General features: G+C 48.8%; 1 protein-coding gene across 1 annotated transcript; it reads left to right on the top strand.

Annotated features, from left to right (window-relative positions):
* The first annotated feature begins 56 nt into the window (after window positions 1-56).
* syngr2b (synaptogyrin 2b) lies at window positions 57-20042 on the top strand. The gene is made up of 5 exons (XM_064960738.1): window positions 57-362; window positions 10179-10311; window positions 14964-15068; window positions 15336-15472; window positions 15783-20042. The coding sequence occupies exons 1-5, from the start codon at window positions 243-245 to the stop codon at window positions 16026-16028; spliced, it is 741 nt and encodes a 246-aa protein (XP_064816810.1). The 5' UTR covers window positions 57-242; the 3' UTR covers window positions 16029-20042.
* The last annotated feature ends 316 nt before the right edge of the window (window positions 20043-20358 follow it).

Raw genomic sequence — 20358 nt, 5'->3', positions numbered from 1 at the left:
CACGTGAGCCGCATCGTATCCATATTGTTCACTTTTGTGTGAAATTACATTTTCACGACGGTCCCTTGGGAGATAGCACGCCACGTACGTCGTTGTGGGCGTCCTTTTACTTTCAGGAAAGTCGTTGGCGAGAAAACAAGAAGGCGGTTGGTAGTCTAGCTATCTGTGTGTTTACAAGGAAGATCCGTGGCTAAATCAACGGCTGCTTGTCTTGTGACCTGTGCTGAAGTTGAGCGACAGAGATGGAGGAGACCGGGGGAGTTGGTGGCGCTAGTGCGTACGGAGCTTCGCTCGCAGGCGGCGGCTTCGACTTTCACAAGTTTGCGAAACAACCGCACACTATCGTGCGCTTCTTGAGTTGGGTGAGTTTGACAAGGCAAGGAACACAGAGAGTAATAACGAGAGTTACTTATTGACTAAAATGTTTCAAGGAAGTTGAGCACAGAGGCTTAACGTTAAGACATTGTCTAACGGCACCTGTCACTTTGTCTTTGGATAATATCTAACGCAACTGAGCGAACTATGCCGTTTGTGTTAAATGTTGATCTGATCATCCCGAATATATATATTTTTTTTTTACCACAGATGGCCCTCTAATTGCATATTAGCCAATGTGTTATTGTCGACTCGTATTCCTCTTGATAGATGTATAATGTTACAGTTGATGTCACCACACTGCAAAGTACAGCTGCTCACGCGGACGTGCGACTGTTGACAACAACAATCAGGATACTATTGAAGCGATAATGGAGGGGGGGGGGGGGGTTATTTGATAAATCGATTAGGCCTAGCAATGTGCCTAGGTTACACTTCCAACTAGGCTTACATGGAGCTTCATTGTCAGTCCATATGCATGACATGACACAATGTGTTGAAGATGTTACCAACACACCCTCCCACACTGAGGGGAACTCGCCTCCATGTGATGCCTGCGGCGGCTGCTGTTATTGTTTAGAAACACAACGCAGAAGTATATATCAGACTTAAAGGATTCACACAGCTTGAACCAGGCTGAAGTGAAACTTCGTGAACACGGTGTGTTTCCATTGTCTGATACAGGTGAGGTTATAGAACAATGGACTTAATGGGACAACAGCCTAAAGTAGCCTAAACACATGGACACTTCTACCTTCTGAGATACCAGGGCCTGTTTGTCCAATAATGACAATCACACACATTCAACTCTGAGAAAAGTCGTTCCCTCTCAACATTAGGCCTATTCTTTGACCTAGGAAAAGACGTGTCCTATAGAAGTGAGTGGTAGCAGCACACACTGCCTGTCCAGTTTGGTTGGTCATCAACAGACATGTTGTAATGCCATGTTGATCCACCAGATGGCAGTGAGAGGGACTTTCCAAAGAGGAAGAGAGAGAGGCCCAGTTTGTCAGTCTGTGGTCTGATAGGTCTAATGGTAGAGATTGTAATTTTAGGGATCTTCCTGGTTTGATTGGTCCATTAGGTTTGAGGAAGTCCCAAAAATGTTGTGTGGGTGTGACATCTATCTACTTTTCAGATGCCCCTAGGCCCTGTTCAATAATATCTGACCAAGACCAGATGCCCCTAGGCCCTGTTCAATAATATCTGACCAAGACCAGATGCCCCTAGGCCCTGTTCAATAATATCTGACCAAGACCAGATGCCCCTAGGCCCTGTTCAATAATATCTAACCAAGACCAGATGCCCCTAGGCCCTGTTCAATAATATCTGACCAAGACCAGATGCCCCTAGGCCCTGTTCAATAATATCTGACCAAGACCAGATGCCCCTAGGCCCTGTTCAATAATATCTGACCAAGACCAGATGCCCCTAGGCCCTGTTCAATAATATCTAACCAAGACCAGATGCCCCTAGGCCCTGTTCAATAATATCTGACCAAGACCAGATGCCCCTAGGCCCTGTTCAATAATATCTGACCAAGACCAGATGCCCCTAGGCCCTGTTCAATAATATCTGACCAAGACCAGATGCCCCTAGGCCCTGTTCAATAATATCTGACCAAGACCAGATGCCCCTAGGCCCTGTTCAATAATATCTGACCAAGACCAGATGCCCCTAGGCCCTGTTCAATAATATCTGACCAAGACCAGATGCCCCTAGGCCCTGTTCAATAATATCTGACCAAGACCAGATGCCCCTAGGCCCTGTTCAATAATATCTGACCAAGACCAGATGCCCCTAGGCCCTGTTCAATAATATCTGACCAAGACCAGATGCCCCTAGGCCCTGTTCAATAATATCTAACCTCAGGTCTTGTAGCTACATACCACCAAGATGTCTGTTGCTCAAACAGTCTCCTCCATACAGAGACATACACTTAACACGAGAGCCACACGGTGTAAATTGTCAGTGTAGTTGGCCTGTAAGCCTGAGCTGTGTAGCGCACCAACATGTAAACAGTGTAACACAGTAGGGTCTGTGACTCAAATGGCATCCTATTGCCTATATAGTGCACTACTTTTGATCAGGGCCCATGGAGCTCTGGTCCAAATAAGTGCCCTATGTAGTGAATATGATGCCATTTGGGACACTGCCTAGGTCTGGACAGAATGTGCTGTCTGTCGACACAACCACTTCTCCTCCCTGCTCCCTAGTGGTGGGGGCAGAAAGGGGCAGATGGGAGGTAAGGTGATACCCCATTGAGCCCCCCTCCCTCCAGTACTCTCTCTGGCAGTGTCTTCCAATGACCCTGTCATATCCAGTGGAACACACACTCGTCATCACACACACACACCATTGTTGTATGACATGGCGTGAGGAAATAACATGGGTTATCATCTGTTGGTGCTCTCACACTGTTTCCTTTGTTTCTGTCTCTTCCATCACCTCCTTCTCCAGTCAGCATTCTCTCTCCCTCTCTCTCTGTTGTTGTTGAATTCTCTCTCTTCCCCAGTCAGCATTCTCTCTCTCTCTTCCCCAGTCAGCATTCTCTCTCTCTCTCTCTCTCTCTCTCTCTTCCTCAGTCAGCATTCTCTCTCTCTCTCTTCCTCAGTCAGCATTCTCTCTCTCTCTCTTCCCCAGTCAGCATTCTCTCTCTCTCTTCCCCAGTTAGCATTCTCTCTCTCTCTTCCCCAGTCAGCATTCTCTCTCTCTCTTCCCCAGTCAGCATTCTCTCTCTCTCTTCCCCAGTCAGCATTCTCTCTCTCTTCCCCAGTCAGCATTTCTCTCTCTCTTCCCCAGTCAGCATTCTCTCTCTCTCTTCCCCAGTCAGCATTCTCTCTCTCTCTCTTCCCCAGTCAGCATTCTCTCTCTCTCTCTCTTCCTCAGTCAGCATTCTCTCTCTCTCTCTCTTCCTCAGTCAGCATTCTCTCTCTCTCTCTCTTCCTCAGTCAGCATTCTCTCTCTCTCTTCCCCAGTCAGCATTCTCTCTCTCTTCCCCAGTCAGCATTCTCTCTCTTCCCCAGTCAGCATTCTCTCTCTCTCTCTTCCCCAGTCAGCATTCTCTCTCTCTCTCTTCCTCAGTCAGCATTCTCTCTCTCTCTTCCCCAGTCAGCATTCTCTCTCTCTCTTCCCCAGTCAGCATTCTCTCTCTCTCTCTTCCCCAGTCAGCATTCTCTCTCTCTCTCTTCCCCAGTCAGCATTCTCTCTCTCTCTTCCCCAGTCAGCATTCTCTCTCTCTCTCTTCCCCAGTCAGCATTCTCTCTCTCTCTTCCCCAGTCAGCATTCTCTCTCTCTCTTCCCCAGTCAGCATTCTCTCTCTCTCTTCCCCAGTCAGCATTCTCTCTCTCTCTTCCCCAGTCAGCATTCTCTCTCTTCCCCAGTCAGCATTCTCTCTCTCTCTCTTCCCCAGTCAGCATTCTTCTCTCTCTCTTCCCCAGTCAGCATTCTCTCTCTCTCTCTTCCCCAGTCAGCATTATCTCTCTCTTCCCCCAGTCAGCATTATCTCTCTCTTCCCCCAGTCAGCATTCTCTCTCTCTCTTCCTCAGTCAGCATTCTCTCTCTCTCTTCCCCAGTCAGCATTCTCTCTCTCTCTCTTCCCCAGTCAGCATTCTCTCTCTCTCTTCCCCAGTCAGCATTCTCTCTCTCTCTTCCCCAGTCAGCATTCTCTCTCTCTCTCTTCCCCAGTCAGCATTCTCTCTCTCTCTCTCTTCCCCAGTCAGCATTCTCTCTCTCTCTTCCCCAGTCAGCATTCTCTCTCTCTCTCTTCCCCAGTCAGCATTCTCTCTCTCTCTCTTCCCCAGTCAGCATTCTCTCTCTCTCTCTTCCCCAGTCAGCATTCTCTCTCTCTCTCTTCCCCAGTCAGCATTCTCTCTCTCTTCCCCAGTCAGCATTCTCTCTCTCTCTCTCTTCCCCAGTCAGCATTATCTCTCTCTTCCCCCAGTCAGCATTATCTCTCTCTTCCCCCAGTCAGCATTCTCTCTCTCTCTTCCTCAGTCAGCATTCTCTCTCTCTCTTCCCCAGTCAGCATTCTCTCTCTCTCTCTTCCCCAGTCAGCATTCTCTCTCTCTCTCTTCCCCAGTCAGCATTCTCTCTCTCTCTCTTCCCCAGTCAGCATTCTCTCTCTCTCTCTTCCCCAGTCAGCATCTCTCTCTCTCTCTTCCCCAGTCAGCATTCTCTCTCTCTCTTCCCCAGTCAGCATTCTCTCTCTCTCTCTCTCTTCCCCAGTCAGCATTCTCTCTCTCTTCCCCAGTCAGCATTCTCTCTCTCTCTCTTCCCCAGTCAGCATTCTCTCTCTCTCTCTTCCCCAGTCAGCATTCTCTCTCTCTCTCTTCCCCAGTCAGCATTCTCTCTCTCTCTCTTCCCCAGTCAGCATTCTCTCTCTCTCTCTTCCCAGTCAGCATTCTCTCTCTCTCTCTTCCCCAGTCAGCATTCTCTCTCTCTCTTCCCCAGTCAGCATTCTCTCTCTCTCTTCCCCAGTCAGCATTCTCTCTCTCTCTTCCCCAGTCAGCATTCTCTCTCTCTCTTCCCCAGTCAGCATTCTCTCTCTCTCTTCCCCAGTCAGCATTCTCTCTCTCTTCCCCAGTCAGCATTCTCTCTCTCTCTTTCCCCAGTCAGCATTCTCTCTCTCTCTTCCCCAGTCAGCATTCTCTCTCTCTCTTCCCCAGTCAGCATTCTCTCTCTCTCTTCCTCAGTCAGCATTCTCTCTCTCTCTTCCCCAGTCAGCATTCTCTCTCTCTCTTCCCCAGTCAGCATTCTCTCTCTCTCTCTTCCCCAGTCAGCATTCTCTCTCTCTCTCTTCCCCAGTCAGCATTCTCTCTCTCTCTCTTCCTCAGTCAGCATTCTCTCTCTCTCTTCCCCAGTCAGCATTCTCTCTCTCTCTTCCCCAGTCAGCATTCTCTCTCTCTCTTCCCCAGTCAGCATTCTCTCTCTCTCTTCCCCAGTCAGCATTCTCTCTCTCTCTTCCCTCAGTCAGCATTTCTCTCTCTCTCTTCCCCAGTCAGCATTCTCTCTCTCTCTTCCCCAGTCAGCATTCTCTCTCTCTCTTCCCCAGTCAGCATTCTCTCTCTCTCTTCCCCAGTCAGCATTCTCTCTCTCTCTTCCCCAGTCAGCATTCTCTCTCTCTCTCTTCCCCAGTCAGCATTCTCTCTCTCTCTCTTCCCCAGTCAGCATTCTCTCTCTCTCTCTCTTCCCCAGTCAGCATTATCTCTCTCTTCCCCCAGTCAGCATTATCTCTCTCTTCCCCCAGTCAGCATTCTCTCTCTCTCTTCCTCAGTCAGCATTCTCTCTCTCTCTTCCCCAGTCAGCATTCTCTCTCTCTCTCTTCCCCAGTCAGCATTCTCTCTCTTCCCCAGTCAGCATTCTCTCTCTCTCTCTTCCCCAGTCAGCATTCTCTCTCTCTCTCTTCCCCAGTCAGCATTCTCTCTCTCTCTCTTCCCCAGTCAGCATTCTCTCTCTCTTCTTCCCCAGTCAGCATCTCTCTCTCTCTCTTCCCCAGTCAGCATCTCTCTCTCTTCCCCAGTCAGCATCTCTCTCTCTCTCTTCCCCAGTCAGCATCTCTCTCTCTTCCCCAGTCAGCATTCTCTCTCTCTCTTCCCCAGTCAGCATTCTCTCTCTCTCTCTTCCCCAGTCAGCATTCTCTCTCTCTTCCCCCAGTCAGCATTCTCTCTCTCTTCCCCAGTCAGCATTCTCTCTCTCTCTTCCCTCAGTCAGCATTCTCTCTCTCTCTTCCCCAGTCAGCATTCTCTCTCTCTCTCTTCCCCAGTCAGCATTCTCTCTCTCTCTTCCCCAGTCAGCATTCTCTCTCTCTCTCTTCCCCAGTCAGCATTCTCTCTCTCTCTTCCCCAGTCAGCATTCTCTCTCTCTTCCCCAGTCAGCATTCTCTCTCTCTCTTCCCCAGTCAGCATGTCTCTCTCTCTTCCCCAGTCAGCATTCTCTCTCTCTTCCCCAGTCAGCATTCTCTCTCTCTCTCTTCCCCAGTCAGCATTCTCTCTCTCTCTCTTCCCCAGTCAGCATTCTCTCTCTCTCTTCCCCAGTCAGCATTCTCTCTCTCTCTTCCTCAGTCAGCATTCTCTCTCTCTCTCTTCCCCAGTCAGCATTCTCTCTCTCTCTTTCCCCAGTCAGCATTCTCTCTCTCTCTTTCCCCAGTCAGCATTCTCTCTCTCTCTTCCCCAGTCAGCATTCTCTCTCTCTCTCTTCCCCAGTCAGCATTCTCTCTCTCTCTCTTCCCCAGTCAGCATTCTCTCTCTCTCTCTTCCCCAGTCAGCATTCTCTCTCTCTTCCCCAGTCAGCATTCTCTCTCTCTTCCCCAGTCAGCATTCTCTCTCTCTCTTTCCCCAGTCAGCATTCTCTCTCTCTCTTCCCCAGTCAGCATTCTCTCTCTCTCTTCCCCAGTCAGCATTCTCTCTCTCTCTTCCCCAGTCAGCATTCTCTCTCTCTCTCTCTTCTCCAGTCAGCATTCTCTCTCTCTCTTCTCCAGTCAGCATTCTCTCTCTCTCTCTTCCCCAGTCAGCATTCTCTCTCTCTCTCTCTTCCCCAGTCAGCATTCTCTCTCTCTCTTCCCCCAGTCAGCATTCTCTCTCTCTCTTCCCCCAGTCAGCATTCTCTCTCTCTCTCTCTTCCCCAGTCAGCATTCTCTCTCTCTCTCTCTTCCCCAGTCAGCATTCTCTCTCTCTCTCTTCCCCAGTCAGCATTCTCTCTCTCTCTCTCTCTTCCCCAGTCAGCATTCTCTCTCTCTCTCTCCCCCAGTCAGCATTCTCTCTCTCTCTCTTCCCCAGTCAGCATTCTCTCTCTCTCTCTCTTCTCCAGTCAGCATTCTCTCTCTCTCTCTCTTCCCCAGTCAGCATTCTCTCTCTCTCTCTTCCCCAGTCAGCATTCATCTCTCTCTTCTTCCCCAGTCAGCATTCTCTCTCTCTCTCTTCCCCCAGTCAGCATTCTCTCTCTCTCTCTCTTCCCCAGTCAGCATTCTCTCTCTCTCTCTCTTCCCCCAGTCAGCATTCTCTCTCTCTCTCTTCCCCAGTCAGCATTCTCTCTCTCTCTCTTCCCCAGTCAGCATTCTCTCTCTCTCTCTCTTCCCCAGTCAGCATTCTCTCTCTCTCTCTCTTCCCCAGTCAGCATTCTCTCTCTCTCTCTTCCCCAGTCAGCATTCTCTCTCTCTCTTCCTCAGTCAGCATTCTCTCTCTCTCTTCCCCAGTCAGCATTCTCTCTCTCTCTTCCCCCAGTCAGCATTCTCTCTCTCTCTTCCCCCAGTCAGCATTCTCTCTCTCTCTCTTCCCCAGTCAGCATTCTCTCTCTCTCTTCCCCCAGTCAGCATTCTCTCTCTCTCTCTTCCCCAGTCAGCATTCTCTCTCTCTCTTCCCCCAGTCAGCATTCTCTCTCTCTTCCCCAGTCAGCATTCTCTCTCTCTCTCTTCTTCCCCCAGTCAGCATTCTCTCTCTCTCTCTTCCCCAGTCAGCATTCTCTCTCTCTCCCTCTCTCTCTTCTTCCCCAGTCAGCATTCTCTCTCTCTCTCTCTTCCCCCAGTCAGCATTCTCTCTCTCTCTTCCCCCAGTCAGCATTCTCTCTCTCTCTCTCTTCCCCCAGTCAGCATTCTCTCTCTCTCTCTCTTCCCCCAGTCAGCATTCTCTCTCTCTCTCTCTTCCCCCAGTCAGCATTCTCTCTCTCTCTCTCTTCCCCAGTCAGCATTCTCTCTCTCTCTCTCTCTTCCCCCAGTCAGCATTCTCTCTCTCTCTCTCTTCCCCAGTCAGCATTCTCTCTCTCTCTCTTCCCCAGTCAGCATTCTCTCTCTCTTTTTCCCCAGTCAGCATTCTCTCTCTCTCTTCCCCAGTCAGCATTCTCTCTCTCTCTTCCCCAGTCAGCATTCTCTCTCTCTCTCTCTCTCTCTCTCTGTTGTTAAATTCTCTCTCTTCCCTCAGTCAGCATTCTCTCTCTCTCTCTGCTGTTGATGAATTCAATTTGAATTCAAAGGGGTTTTATTGGCATGGGAAACCTGTATTTACATGGCCAAAGCAAGTGAAATAAACAACTCTCTCTCTCTCCCCATCACTTCCCCAGTCAGCAGACTCTCTCTGTTGTTATTGAATTATCTCTGTCTCTCTGGCTTTGATCTCTGTTACTTTCACTTTTCAGTTCTCTCTTTTTGGAAGTCCCCAGTAAACTATCTGTACCATTCTCTCCTGTTGTCTTTCTTTCACTGGACAGAGACACCTTTCTCCTTTCTCTGGCTCTCTTTTCCATCCCATTCTCAAAGGAAACACACATTTCTCTCGCTGTCTTTTCCATCCCATTCTCAAAGGAAACACACATTTCTCTCGCTCTCTTTTCCATCCCATTCTCAAAGGAAACACACATTTCTCTCGCTCTCTGTTTCACTAATATTTGAAGAGGAAATTGGTGGCATCTCTGGTCACAAGTATGTCAGTGCTGCTGGGTCACATGACGGTGGTGGACCAGTAATGAGACAGAGACAGGAACTGAACTGACAACAGAGGCCTGGGTTCGGTTCATTAGGCACCAAATGGAGAGAGAAAAAACTAGACTAAAACAGGGAGGGACTTCCCGGACTCGTCCAATAAGAAGTGTTCATTTTTGTTTTCAGTTTTCTGATGTCCTAACGAACACAACCCTGGTGTTGGCATCAGGCCCTAGTTTATTCTGTTCTCACAGTCATTGGAATGGAAAGAGAGAGAGCCCAAGTGGATGATGTCGCCTGTTAGAATATCTTTCAGAAGACCGCTCATCTCCTCTCATTGTATGTTTCTACTGGCCCGTCGGTGATAGATGACTGGAGGGAGAAACGAGGCCCCGTCGGTGAGGGAGGGAGAAACGAGGCCCCGTCGTTGAGGGAGAGAGAAACGAGGCCCCGTCGGTGAGGGAGGGAGAAACGAGGCCCCCGTCGGTGAGGGAGGGAGAAACGAGGCCCCCGTCGGTGAGGGAGGGAGAAACGAGGCCCCGTCGGTGAGGGAGGGAGAAACGAGGCCCCCGTCGGTGATAGATGACTGGAGGGAGAAATGAGGCCCCGTCGGTGAGGGAGGGAGAAACGAGGCCCCCGTCGGTGATAGGTGAGGGAGGGAGAAACGAGGCCCCCGTCGGTGATAGATGACTGGAGGGAGAAACGAGGCCCCGTCGGTGAGGGAGGGAGAAACGAGGCCCCCGTCGGTGATAGATGACTGGAGGGAGAAACGAGGCCCCGTCGGTGAGGGAGGGAGAAACGAGGCCCCCGTCGGTGATAGATGACTGGAGGGAGAAACGAGGCCCCGTCGGTGAGGGAGGGAGAAACGAGGCCCCCGTCGGTGAGGGAGGGAGAAACGAGGCCCACGTTCATTGAGGGAGGGAGAAACGAGGCCCACGTCGGTGAGGGAGGGAGAAACGAGGCCCCCGTCGTTGATAGATGACTGGAGGGAGAAACGAGGCCCCCGTCGTTGATAGATGACTGGAGGGAGAAACGAGGCCCCCGTCGTTGAGGGAGGGAGAAACGAGGCCCCCGTCGCTGAGTGAGGGAGAAACGAGGCCCCGTCGCTGAGGGAGGGAGAAACGAGGCCCCGTCGCTGAGGGAGGGAGAAACGAGGCCCCGTCGCTGAGGGAGGGAGAAACGAGGCCCCGTCGCTGAGGGAGGGAGAAACGAGGCCCCGTCGCTGAGGGAGGGAGAAACGAGGCCCCGTCGGTGAGGGAGGGAGAAACGAGGCCCCCGTCGCTGAGGGAGGGAGAAACGAGGCCCCGTCGTTGATAGATGACTAGATGGATAAATAAACATGCAGGTCAGTCAAAACAGTCAAATTTAAACTTTCCTCTCTTCCTCTTCTTAGATTTTTTCCATCGTGGTCTTCTCCTGCATCACGGCGGAGGGATTTGTCAACAAATCGCACAGCCCCGACGCGCATTGCGTCTTCAACCAGAATGACTCGGCGTGCCACTACGCTGTGGGCATCGGTGTCATAGGTAAGTAGTCTAGTGGTTCTGGGTTACAGGTTCTAATCCCAGGGCTGACTGAGAAAATGCTGTTGGGTGAAGTCGCCTCAAGATGCTGATCTTGGGACAGTTGATCATTTCCCCCACTAATAGTTCCGCTTGGGGAGGGGAAGCTGAACCTAGATCTGTGCCGAGGGGGAAACCCCCCTCGAGTGGAAGAATCTGTTCGGGGCCAGGCAGCAAACCGGATCAGAGATGGCATCTCCCGCCGTTGTGCCCTGGGTTCAGATAACAGAAAAATAATTGTTTGTGTCTCTGTGACAATCGACAATAGAAAGTATCTCTTTATGCAGAGCTATGGTGTAGTGGTAACACTCCTGGCACATCTCATCATACGACTCCCCTGCAGGAGACTGGGGTTGATTCCTTGTCTCATACGACTCCCCGCAGGAGACTGGGGTTGATTCCTTGTCTCATACGACTCCCCTCAGGAGACTGGGGTTGATTCCTTGTCTCATATGACTCCCCTCAGGAGACTGGGGTTGATTCCTTGTCTCATACGACTCCCCTGCAGGAGACTGGGGTTGATTCCTTGTCTCATATGACTCCCCTGCAGGAGACTGGGGTTGATTCCTTGTCTCATATGACTCCCCGCAGGAGACTGGGGTTGATTCCTTGTCTCATACGACTCCCCTGCAGGAGACTGGGGTTGATTCCTTGTCTCATATGACTCCCTGCAGGAGACTGGGGTTGATTCCTTGTCTCATATGACTCCCCGCAGGAGACTGGGGTTGATTCCTTGTCTCATATGACTCCCCGCAGGAGACTGGGGTTGATTCCTTGTCTCATACGACTCCCCTGCAGGAGACTGGGGTTGATTCCTTGTCTCATATGACTCCCCTCAGGAGACTGGGGTTGATTCCTTGTCTCATACGACTCCCCGCAGGAGACTGGGGTTGATTCCTTGTCTCATATGACTCCCTGCAGGAGACCGGGGTTGATTCCTTGTCTCATACGACTCCCTGCAGGAGACTGGGGTTGATTCCTTGTCTCATATGACTCCCCTCAGGAGACTGGGGTTGATTCCTTGTCTCATACGACTCCCCTGCAGGAGACTGGGGTTGATTCCTTGTCTCATACGACTCCCCGCAGGAGACTGGGGTTGATTCCTTGTCTCATACGACTCCCTGCAGGAGACCGGGGTTGATTCCTTGTCTCATACGACTCAAGTCGCCTCAAGATGCTGATCTTGGGACAGTTGATCATTTCCCCCACTAATAGTTCCGCTTGGGGAGGGGAAGCTGAACCTAGATCTGTGCCGAGGGGGAAACCCCCCTCGAGTGGAAGAATCTGTTCGGGGCCAGGCAGCAAACCGGATCAGAGATGGCATCTCCCGCCGTTGTGCCCTGGGTTCAGATAACAGAAAAATAATTGTTTGTGTCTCTGTGACAATCGACAATAGAAAGTATCTCTTTATGCAGAGCTATGGTGTAGTGGTAACACTCCTGGCACATCTCATCATACGACTCCCCTGCAGGAGACTGGGGTTGATTCCTTGTCTCATACGACTCCCCTCAGGAGACTGGGGTTGATTCCTTGTCTCATACGACTCCCCTCAGGAGACTGGGGTTGATTCCTTGTCTCATATGACTCCCCTCAGGAGACTGGGGTTGATTCCTTGTCTCATATGACTCCCTGCAGGAGACTGGGGTTGATTCCTTGTCTCATACGACTCCCCTGCAGGAGACTGGGGTTGATTCCTTGTCTCATATGACTCCCCTCAGGAGACTGGGGTTGATTCCTTGTCTCATATGACTCCCTGCAGGAGACTGGGGTTGATTCCTTGTCTCATATGACTCCCTGCAGGAGACTGGGGTTGATTCCTTGTCTCATATGACTCCCCTCAGGAGACTGGGGTTGATTCCTTGTCTCATATGACTCCCCTGCAGGAGACCGGGGTTGATTCCTTGTCTCATACGACTCCCCTGCAGGAGACTGGGGTTGATTCCTTGTCTCATACGACTCCCCTGCAGGAGACTGGGGTTGATTCCTTGTCTCATATGACTCCCCTCAGGAGACTGGGGTTGATTCCTTGTCTCATACGACTCCCCGCAGGAGACTGGGGTTGATTCCTTGTCTCATATGACTCCCTGCAGGAGACCGGGGTTGATTCCTTGTCTCATACGACTCCCTGCAGGAGACTGGGGTTGATTCCTTGTCTCATATGACTCCCCTCAGGAGACTGGGGTTGATTCCTTGTCTCATACGACTCCCCTGCAGGAGACCGGGGTTGATTCCTTGTCTCATACGACTCCCCGCAGGAGACTGGGGTTGATTCCTTGTCTCATACGACTCCCTGCAGGAGACCGGGGTTGATTCCTTGTCTCATACGACTCCCCTCAGGAGACTGGGGTTGATTCCTTGTCTCATATGACTCCCCTCAGGAGACTGGGGTTGATTCCTTGTCTCATATGACTCCCCTGCAGGAGACCGGGGTTGATTCCTTGTCTCATACGACTCCCCGCAGGAGACTGGGGTTGATTCCTTGTCTCATATGACTCCCCTCAGGAGACTGGGGTTGATTCCTTGTCTCATATGACTCCCCTCGGGAGACTGGGGTTGATTCCTTGTCTCATACGACTCCCCTGCAGTAGACTGGGGTTGATTCCTTGTCTCATACGACTCCCCTGCAGGAGACTGGGGTTGATTCCTTGTCTCATATGACTCCCCTGCAGGAGACTGGGGTTGATTCCTTGTCTCATACGACTCCCCTGCAGGAGACTGGGGTTGATTCCTTGTCTCATATGACTCCCCTCAGGAGACTGGGGTTGATTCCTTGTCTCATATGACTCCCCGCAGGAGACTGGGGTTGATTCCTTGTCTCATACGACTCCCCTGCAGGAGACTGGGGTTGATTCCTTGTCTCATATGACTCCCTGCAGGAGACTGGGGTTGATTCCTTGTCTCATATGACTCCCCGCAGGAGACTGGGGTTGATTCCTTGTCTCATATGACTCCCCGCAGGAGACTGGGGTTGATTCCTTGTCTCATATGACTCCCCTGCAGGAGACTGGGGTTGATTCCTTGTCTCATATGACTCCCTGCAGGAGACTGGGGTTGATTCCTTGTCTCATATGACTCCCCGCAGGAGACTGGGGTTGATTCCTTGTCTCATATGACTCCCCTGCAGGAGACTGGGGTTGATTCCTTGTCTCATATGACTCCCTGCAGGAGACTGGGGTTGATTCCTTGTCTCATATGACTCCCTGCAGGAGACTGGGGTTGATTCCTTGTCTCATATGACTCCCCTCAGGAGACTGGGGTTGATTCCTTGTCTCATATGACTCCCCTGCAGGAGACTGGAGTTGATTCCTTGTCTCATATGACTCCCCTCAGGAGACTGGGGTTGATTCCTTGTCTCATATGACTCCCTGCAGGAGACTGGGGTTGATTCCTTGTCTCATATGACTCCCCTCAGGAGACTGGGGTTGATTCCTTGTCTCATATGACTCCCCTGCAGGAGACTGGGGTTGATTCCTTGTCTCATATGACTCCCCTCAGGAGACTGGGGTTGATTCCTTGTCTCATATGACTCCCCTGCAGGAGACTGGGGTTGATTCCTTGTCTCATATGACTCCCTGCAGGAGACTGGGGTTGATTCCTTGTCTCATATGACTCCCTGCAGGAGACTGGGGTTGATTCCTTGTCTCATATGACTCCCCTCAGGAGACTGGGGTTGATTCCTTGTCTCATATGACTCCCCTGCAGGAGACTGGAGTTGATTCCTTGTCTCATATGACTCCCCTCAGGAGACTGGGGTTGATTCCTTGTTTCATACGACTCCCCTCAGTAGACTGGGGTTGATTCCTTGTCTCATATGACTCCCCTCAGGAGACTGGGGTTGATTCCTTGTCTCATACGACTCCCCTGCAGGAGACTGGGGTTGATTCCTTGTCTCATACGACTCCCCTGCAGTAGACTGGGGTTGATTCCTTGTCTCATATGACTCCCCTGCAGGAGACTGGGGTTGATTCCTTGTCTCATATGACTCCCCTCAGGAGACTGGGGTTGATTCCTTGTCTCATATGACTCCCCTGCAGGAGACTGGGGTTGATTCCTTGTCTCATATGACTCCCCTGCAGGAGACTGGGGTTGATTCCTTGTCTCATATGACTCCCCTGCAGGAGACTGGGGTTGATTCCTTGTCTCATATGACTCCCCTGCAGGAGACTGGGGTTGATTCCTTGTCTCATATGACTCCCCTCAGGAGACTGGGGTTGATTCCTTGTCTCATATGACTCCCCTCAGGAGACTGGGGTTGATTCCTTGTCTCATACGACTCCCCTGCAGAGACTGGGGTTGATTCCTTGTCTCATATGACTCCCCTGCAGGAGACTGGGGTTGATTCCTTGTCTCATATGACTCCCCTGCAGGAGACTGGGGTTGATTCCTTGTCTCATATGACTCCCCTCAGGAGACTGGGGTTGATTCCTTGTCTCATATGACTCCCCTCAGGAGACTGGGGTTGATTCCTTGTCTCATATGACTCCCCTCGGGACACCGGGGTTCAAACTCTGCATCCTTCCTGTTTCTCCCACTTGCCTGACTCACCACCTCATTTCCTTACGGTCTCAATAAAGTGTTAAAATATATATTTCTAAAGTATCTCTTTATTTCTCCAGCCTTCCTGGCCTGTTTTTTCTTCCTCTTATTGGACGCCTACATGCCGCTGATGAGCAACGCAAAGGAGAGGAAGTACGCTGTCATGGCCGACCTGGGATTCTCAGGTGAGGGGGGGGGTGGACCTAGGGTTGTGGTGTGAGGAAGGAGCTTCCAGGCACCTGGGTCTTGTTCATCATAGCACCACATGGAAGAAAACGGACTGAAACGGGGCGGGACTATCTGGAGCGTACAATAAGAAATGCTTATATATATATTCTCCCATTGATAAAAGGTTTCATACCATTTTCAGTTGTGTTCCTTAATGAACGTGACCCTGTAGGTAGTTGTAGTGTAAATATGTATGTTCCATGTTTCCTGTCTGTTTGTATCAGTTGTGTGGACGTTCCTGTGGTTCGTGTGTTTCTGCCTCCTGACTAGCCAATGGAGTCGTACGATTGATGTCAGAGGAATCCCCCAGGACGCCGCCCGCTCCGCCATTGCCTTCTCTTTCTTCTCTATCGCCACCTGGGTGAGGAGGACTGTCACTACAGCTGCCTGACTGCCTCTCCTTTACTACAGCTACACTATGGCCTGGTCACAACTTCACCACACTGACGGACCTCTTCAGTAACGGACTGACTCCATTCATTAACTTACTGAATTATTGATTCATTAACTAACTGACTCCATTCATTAACTGACTGAATTATCAATTCACTAATTGATTCATTAACTGACTGACTCCATTCATTAACTGACTGAATTATCAATTCACTAATTGATTCATTAACTGACTGAATCCATTCATTAACTGACTCCTCTCTTTGTGTCTACAACAGGGAATCCTAACCTACTTCGCTTTGGGGAGATATCGCCGTGGTGTTGCCGACGTCACCCAGAGCATCTATGCCGAGTCTCCGCCGGAGCAGCACACCCCTTACCCTCCGACCTACGCCCCCTCAGCCTACACCCCCACCACCTACTCCCCGTACCCTTCCAGCGCGCCAGATGACTTCCAACAACCCCCCAGCACCATCACCACCACCACCCAACCCCAGGGGGAATACCAACCCCCCAACTACTGAGGGCTCCGCGTGAAGTTTCCCCTAGATACAGGTCTCGGATCAGCTTCACTTCCCCCCATTCCTAACCTTCACCATTAGTGGGGGAAATGCAAAACTGACCCAAGATCAGCGTCTAGGCCAAGGGGCAATTTCACCATACTATTACTGGGAAAGAATTATGGAGAAAGGAAGTGGAAGCTCCTTATCACCAGACCTGGGTTCAAATACTATTTGAAATATTTGTTTTGCTTTTGTCTGTCTGGAGTGCAAGGTGGGTGGAGTTTTCACTCAACTTTTCTACTGGTTTAATTTGCAACAGGGAAACTGGATGAAAGCACAGACCGATAAAGTATTTGAAATGGTTTTAAATAGTGTTTGAACACAGGTTTGCTTACTACTAATGCAGTGGATGATGTGGTTAAAAGGAGACTTCTACCCTGAGACAGGGGTGCAGCTGAGGGGGAGGGGCAAAAGTCAGATCCTGGTCACGTGACACTGGAGCTCACATGATTTGGGATATGCGAAAAACAGCCAATGAGAGCTCTCGTGGGAGGGGCAAGTGCTTGCTTTAGCTAATCTGTGTGCTTGTCTCCCCCCTGTTCAGAACTCTAGTCCCCTGCTTCTGTGCTCCAGAAGGAAGGAGAATGTGTGTCTGTCAGAGGAGGCTGGTGGGAGGAAGATATAGGAGGACCTGCTCATTGTAATGGCTGGGATGCAATAAATGGAACGGTATCAAAAATGGAAACCACATGTTTGACTATTTCATTCCAGCCATTAGTGAGCCGATCCTCCTATATCTTCCTCCCACCAGCCTCCTCTGGTGTCTGTACATACTAGATATTCATAGTTGAACCGCCAATTCTTTGAATGGCTGTACTGTCTTAATGTTGTTTTTTAAAAATCTTTTTGTTTCCAATTTAGCACAATTATCTTGATGACATGCAAGCACAATGTTTTATTCAATGTCAAAAAAAGTAAGTTTATTTAATTGACCAGTGTATCGTGAGACTACTGAATTCTACAGGATAAGCCAAATGCCCAAGAAAGCCTTACTATTAATGTCCTATGTAAACTGCTGGGTTTTTGTCCCACTTCAGGAGCCGTAGGCAGACTTTGATTATGTCCCAAATGGCACCCAATTCCCTTTTATAGTGCACTACTTTTGACCTGGACCCATAAGGCTCTGGTTAAAAGTAGTGCACTATATATAGGGGATAGGGTGTCATTTAGGATTGTCTACAAGTCCTTTCTCATAACTCTTAAACCCTGTTTATCTGATAACAGTCAAGGTAAAGCCAAAGGAAAACAAACACATTAAACCGCATGTTAAATTAAACCGCCCGTTGAAAACAAGGCTTGTTTGCTCAACTGATCTGTGTAATATGCATGTTCCTATCTAGTCATTTATGTACTGATTGAATTTTCAGTCATATTTTTATGTCTACTGTCCACAAAACTATAGCAACTGGATAAGTTGAAACCAGGCTTGTAACCAGGAGATAAATTAGTCCCAATTGTCCACCCTTCTCCCAAAGTGTGCACTGCACTTGCCTACTTTCCCCCTATGGCTTTGACAATGGAATCTCCCTCCAGCCTCACAGCCAATCCTGACACCACTGCTATGCTTTTAGAACCATGTGCACTGGAAAAGGGGGGAGAATCGGAACAGAAGTCTTCCACTGCCGCTAGATAAATTAATCTATGGTTGGTATTACTGAGTGGGTTTCCTATCAGTCGTTCTGAGTCTCAGACCACTTCCTGCTTTGTAATACTAAAGGGAAAAGTCATTCATGAATAAATCCTCTTACTGCCAAGACTGACTTCAGGAACCTCAGTGTAGCAGCTGGGTCATGTTCATTAGGCACCAAAAGGAAGAAAAACAGGCTACATATGAACATTAACAAACACACAATTACCGAACTTCAGAAGCTATTTTGAATACATTTTCTTGGCCCTAGAGTCATTAAATGTTCAGAGTACATTGAGGGGAGTTACTTGCTTTCAAAACAAGTAAAACAGTTGGAAGATTTTCATCAGGCAAATGCTTAGTTTTTTTTTTATCATTGCAAGAAGTTTTGCTGTGGTGTGCACTAATGAACACGACCAAGGGCTGCGGCTGTGTAGCTCCGGTCCACTGTGTGCTTTGGCACTTCATAGATTACTACTTCAAATCATCTGACTGACTTTAAATGTAAGTCACACAGGACTAACTTAAGCTCTTGATAACAGTACAATACTTGGGATTTCTTTGAAGTGGCCAACCTGCAGATCCATTGTTGGACGTACTAATGATCTGTACCAATTGATTCTTGAAGAATAGAACTTATAAATGCCTCATGAGGTTAGTTCAATTGTTGTACCCCATCAGAACCCAAAATAATATATATTTTTTTAAACTCCAATGTTTGTAAACAAAGTAAATGTAAACAAACACTATTTAGCGTCAACATGGTTAACTATAATTTTCATATCATGGATGGTCAGTCCTCATAACCATAACTCTTGAGTTTGCCATTAAAGAATGGCTTCTATGGAAATGTTATGCACTTCTCCTTAACAAGAACCCTGGTATACTTTGTTGACGGTGCCTTAGACTTACTGTATGTAATGTTGACACCACAAAGGTCACCATAGACGAGCATAGATGTACATATTCGCATATAGATGTGTGTAGGTAAATATAGACACACAAAGATAAGTTGTATATAAACACATCATTGGAGTCCACTTGGCCAAAGTGAAGACCTCAAACTGTGTCCAAAATGGCACCCTATTCCCTATATAGTGCACTACACTATATGGGCCCTAGTCTAAAGATGTGCACTACATATGGATTAGGGTGCCATTTGGGACACATGTTGCATTTATTAAATATGAGTGATGCTACTATGCAAGGCTAATGGAAACATTTAGGGAGGGTGGAAACGCTCCCTCTGTATTTCTATGTATACGGGACAGTGGAGGCTGTTGAGGGGAGGACGGCTCAGAATAATGGCTGGAACGGTATCAGACACGCGGTTGTCTTATGTTTGACTCCATTCCAGACATTAATATGAGCCGTCCTCCCCTCAACAGCCTCCACTGACAGTGTCACCTACCATTTCAACTTCTCCGCTAGTGCCTGTGTGAAGTGTCCTTCCGACAGAAGGCTCAAACGCCACGGTGTATACACTCTATTGGCCCAATCAACCTCCTCAAACTGTCCATATATTTACATTATAAAACCGTGGACAAAATCATTTAAAGCCATGATAACACGCACTTGAGCAAAAACTGAAGGGCATATTCAGGATTATCAAACTTGCGTTCATAAATGTCGGGTTTGTGTATGGGAGATGAGTGATGTTGCAATTTGTTGTTTGCATTCTGAACATACCCCCTCATGTCCAGCGTGGCCTAGTAAGGCAGCATCTACACAGGCAGCCAATTCTGATCTTTTGACCAGTGAGATCAGATCTTTTGCCAATAATTGGGATAAAGATCAGAAGTGGGCTGCCTGGGTAGATGCAGCCTTACTGTTCAAATTTAACCTCCCCAGTGAGCAACCTTTGTATCTAGGATTAATCGATAGCCAAGACTTCTGTAAGTATGTGATTTGTAGTTTAGTTATTGGGTTGTTAATTGATTGCGTTTTGTTTTCTGTAGTTGTAGGGGCGATGTGTATATTTCACTTCTTGTTCATTGTTTTATCGTGTTACGTCATTGGTTATCTGTGGTTTTGATTTGCCATTTGATCTCCACCACCACCACTGATCAAAATGAAATAGTGTAGATTTGAGTTCCTCACTTATTTTACATTTATGAAGTTTATTTGCAAATTCTGTGTCTCACATAACTTTAATACACCAAAAAAATGATAGCAGCAGAAACCTGTTAATTCAGTTGTGTTCTATTGAATCCATTGTTGTATAAGGAAGTGTCTGTCATCAGCTGTGACGTATGTGATGTCACAAGGTTCTAATTCAACTTCTGTTCTGTCTAAATGACGTGTGTGTCGGCGTGGGGCAGAATAAAAAAAAAAGACATGTTTACAAATCCAGATTGAAGTGACTGTCTAATGTAACCATGCTACAGTACTGGTAACATGTGCTTTGGAGATCTGTGTTACCATAAAAATAATCTTAAATGGCAGCTAGTTGTACTGTACAACAACATGGCAACTGCCAAGACCTTAACAGGTTATTTCAGTCAAGGCTAGTACATTGGATTGTAATCCAACGCCATTTCTTTCACTCAGTTCACTCGGGTGATTGGCAACTATAATGTTAAGTGTTGGGTGCATGTTTCATGAGCTGAAGAAACAGAAATTTCCCTATACGCACAAAAAGCTTCTCAAACGTGTTAACATCCC

The sequence above is a fragment of the Oncorhynchus masou genome, chromosome 5 (genome assembly GCF_036934945.1).
Source record: "Oncorhynchus masou masou isolate Uvic2021 chromosome 5, UVic_Omas_1.1, whole genome shotgun sequence".
Lineage (NCBI taxonomy): Eukaryota > Metazoa > Chordata > Actinopteri > Salmoniformes > Salmonidae > Oncorhynchus > Oncorhynchus masou.
This window is presented reverse-complemented; position numbering and strand designations above follow the sequence as displayed.

Bases quoted from the DNA above. Each gene is read 5' to 3' on its own strand.
- syngr2b (XM_064960738.1), top strand. From the start codon at position 243: ATGGAGGAGACCGGGGGAGTTGGTGGCGCTAGTGCGTACGGAGCTTCG. The intron at 363-10,178 runs GTGAGTTTGACA...TCCTCTTCTTAG, and splicing joins TCGTGCGCTTCTTGAGTTGG to ATTTTTTCCATCGTGGTCTT. The intron at 15,473-15,782 runs GTGAGGAGGACT...TGTCTACAACAG, and splicing joins TCTTCTCTATCGCCACCTGG to GGAATCCTAACCTACTTCGC.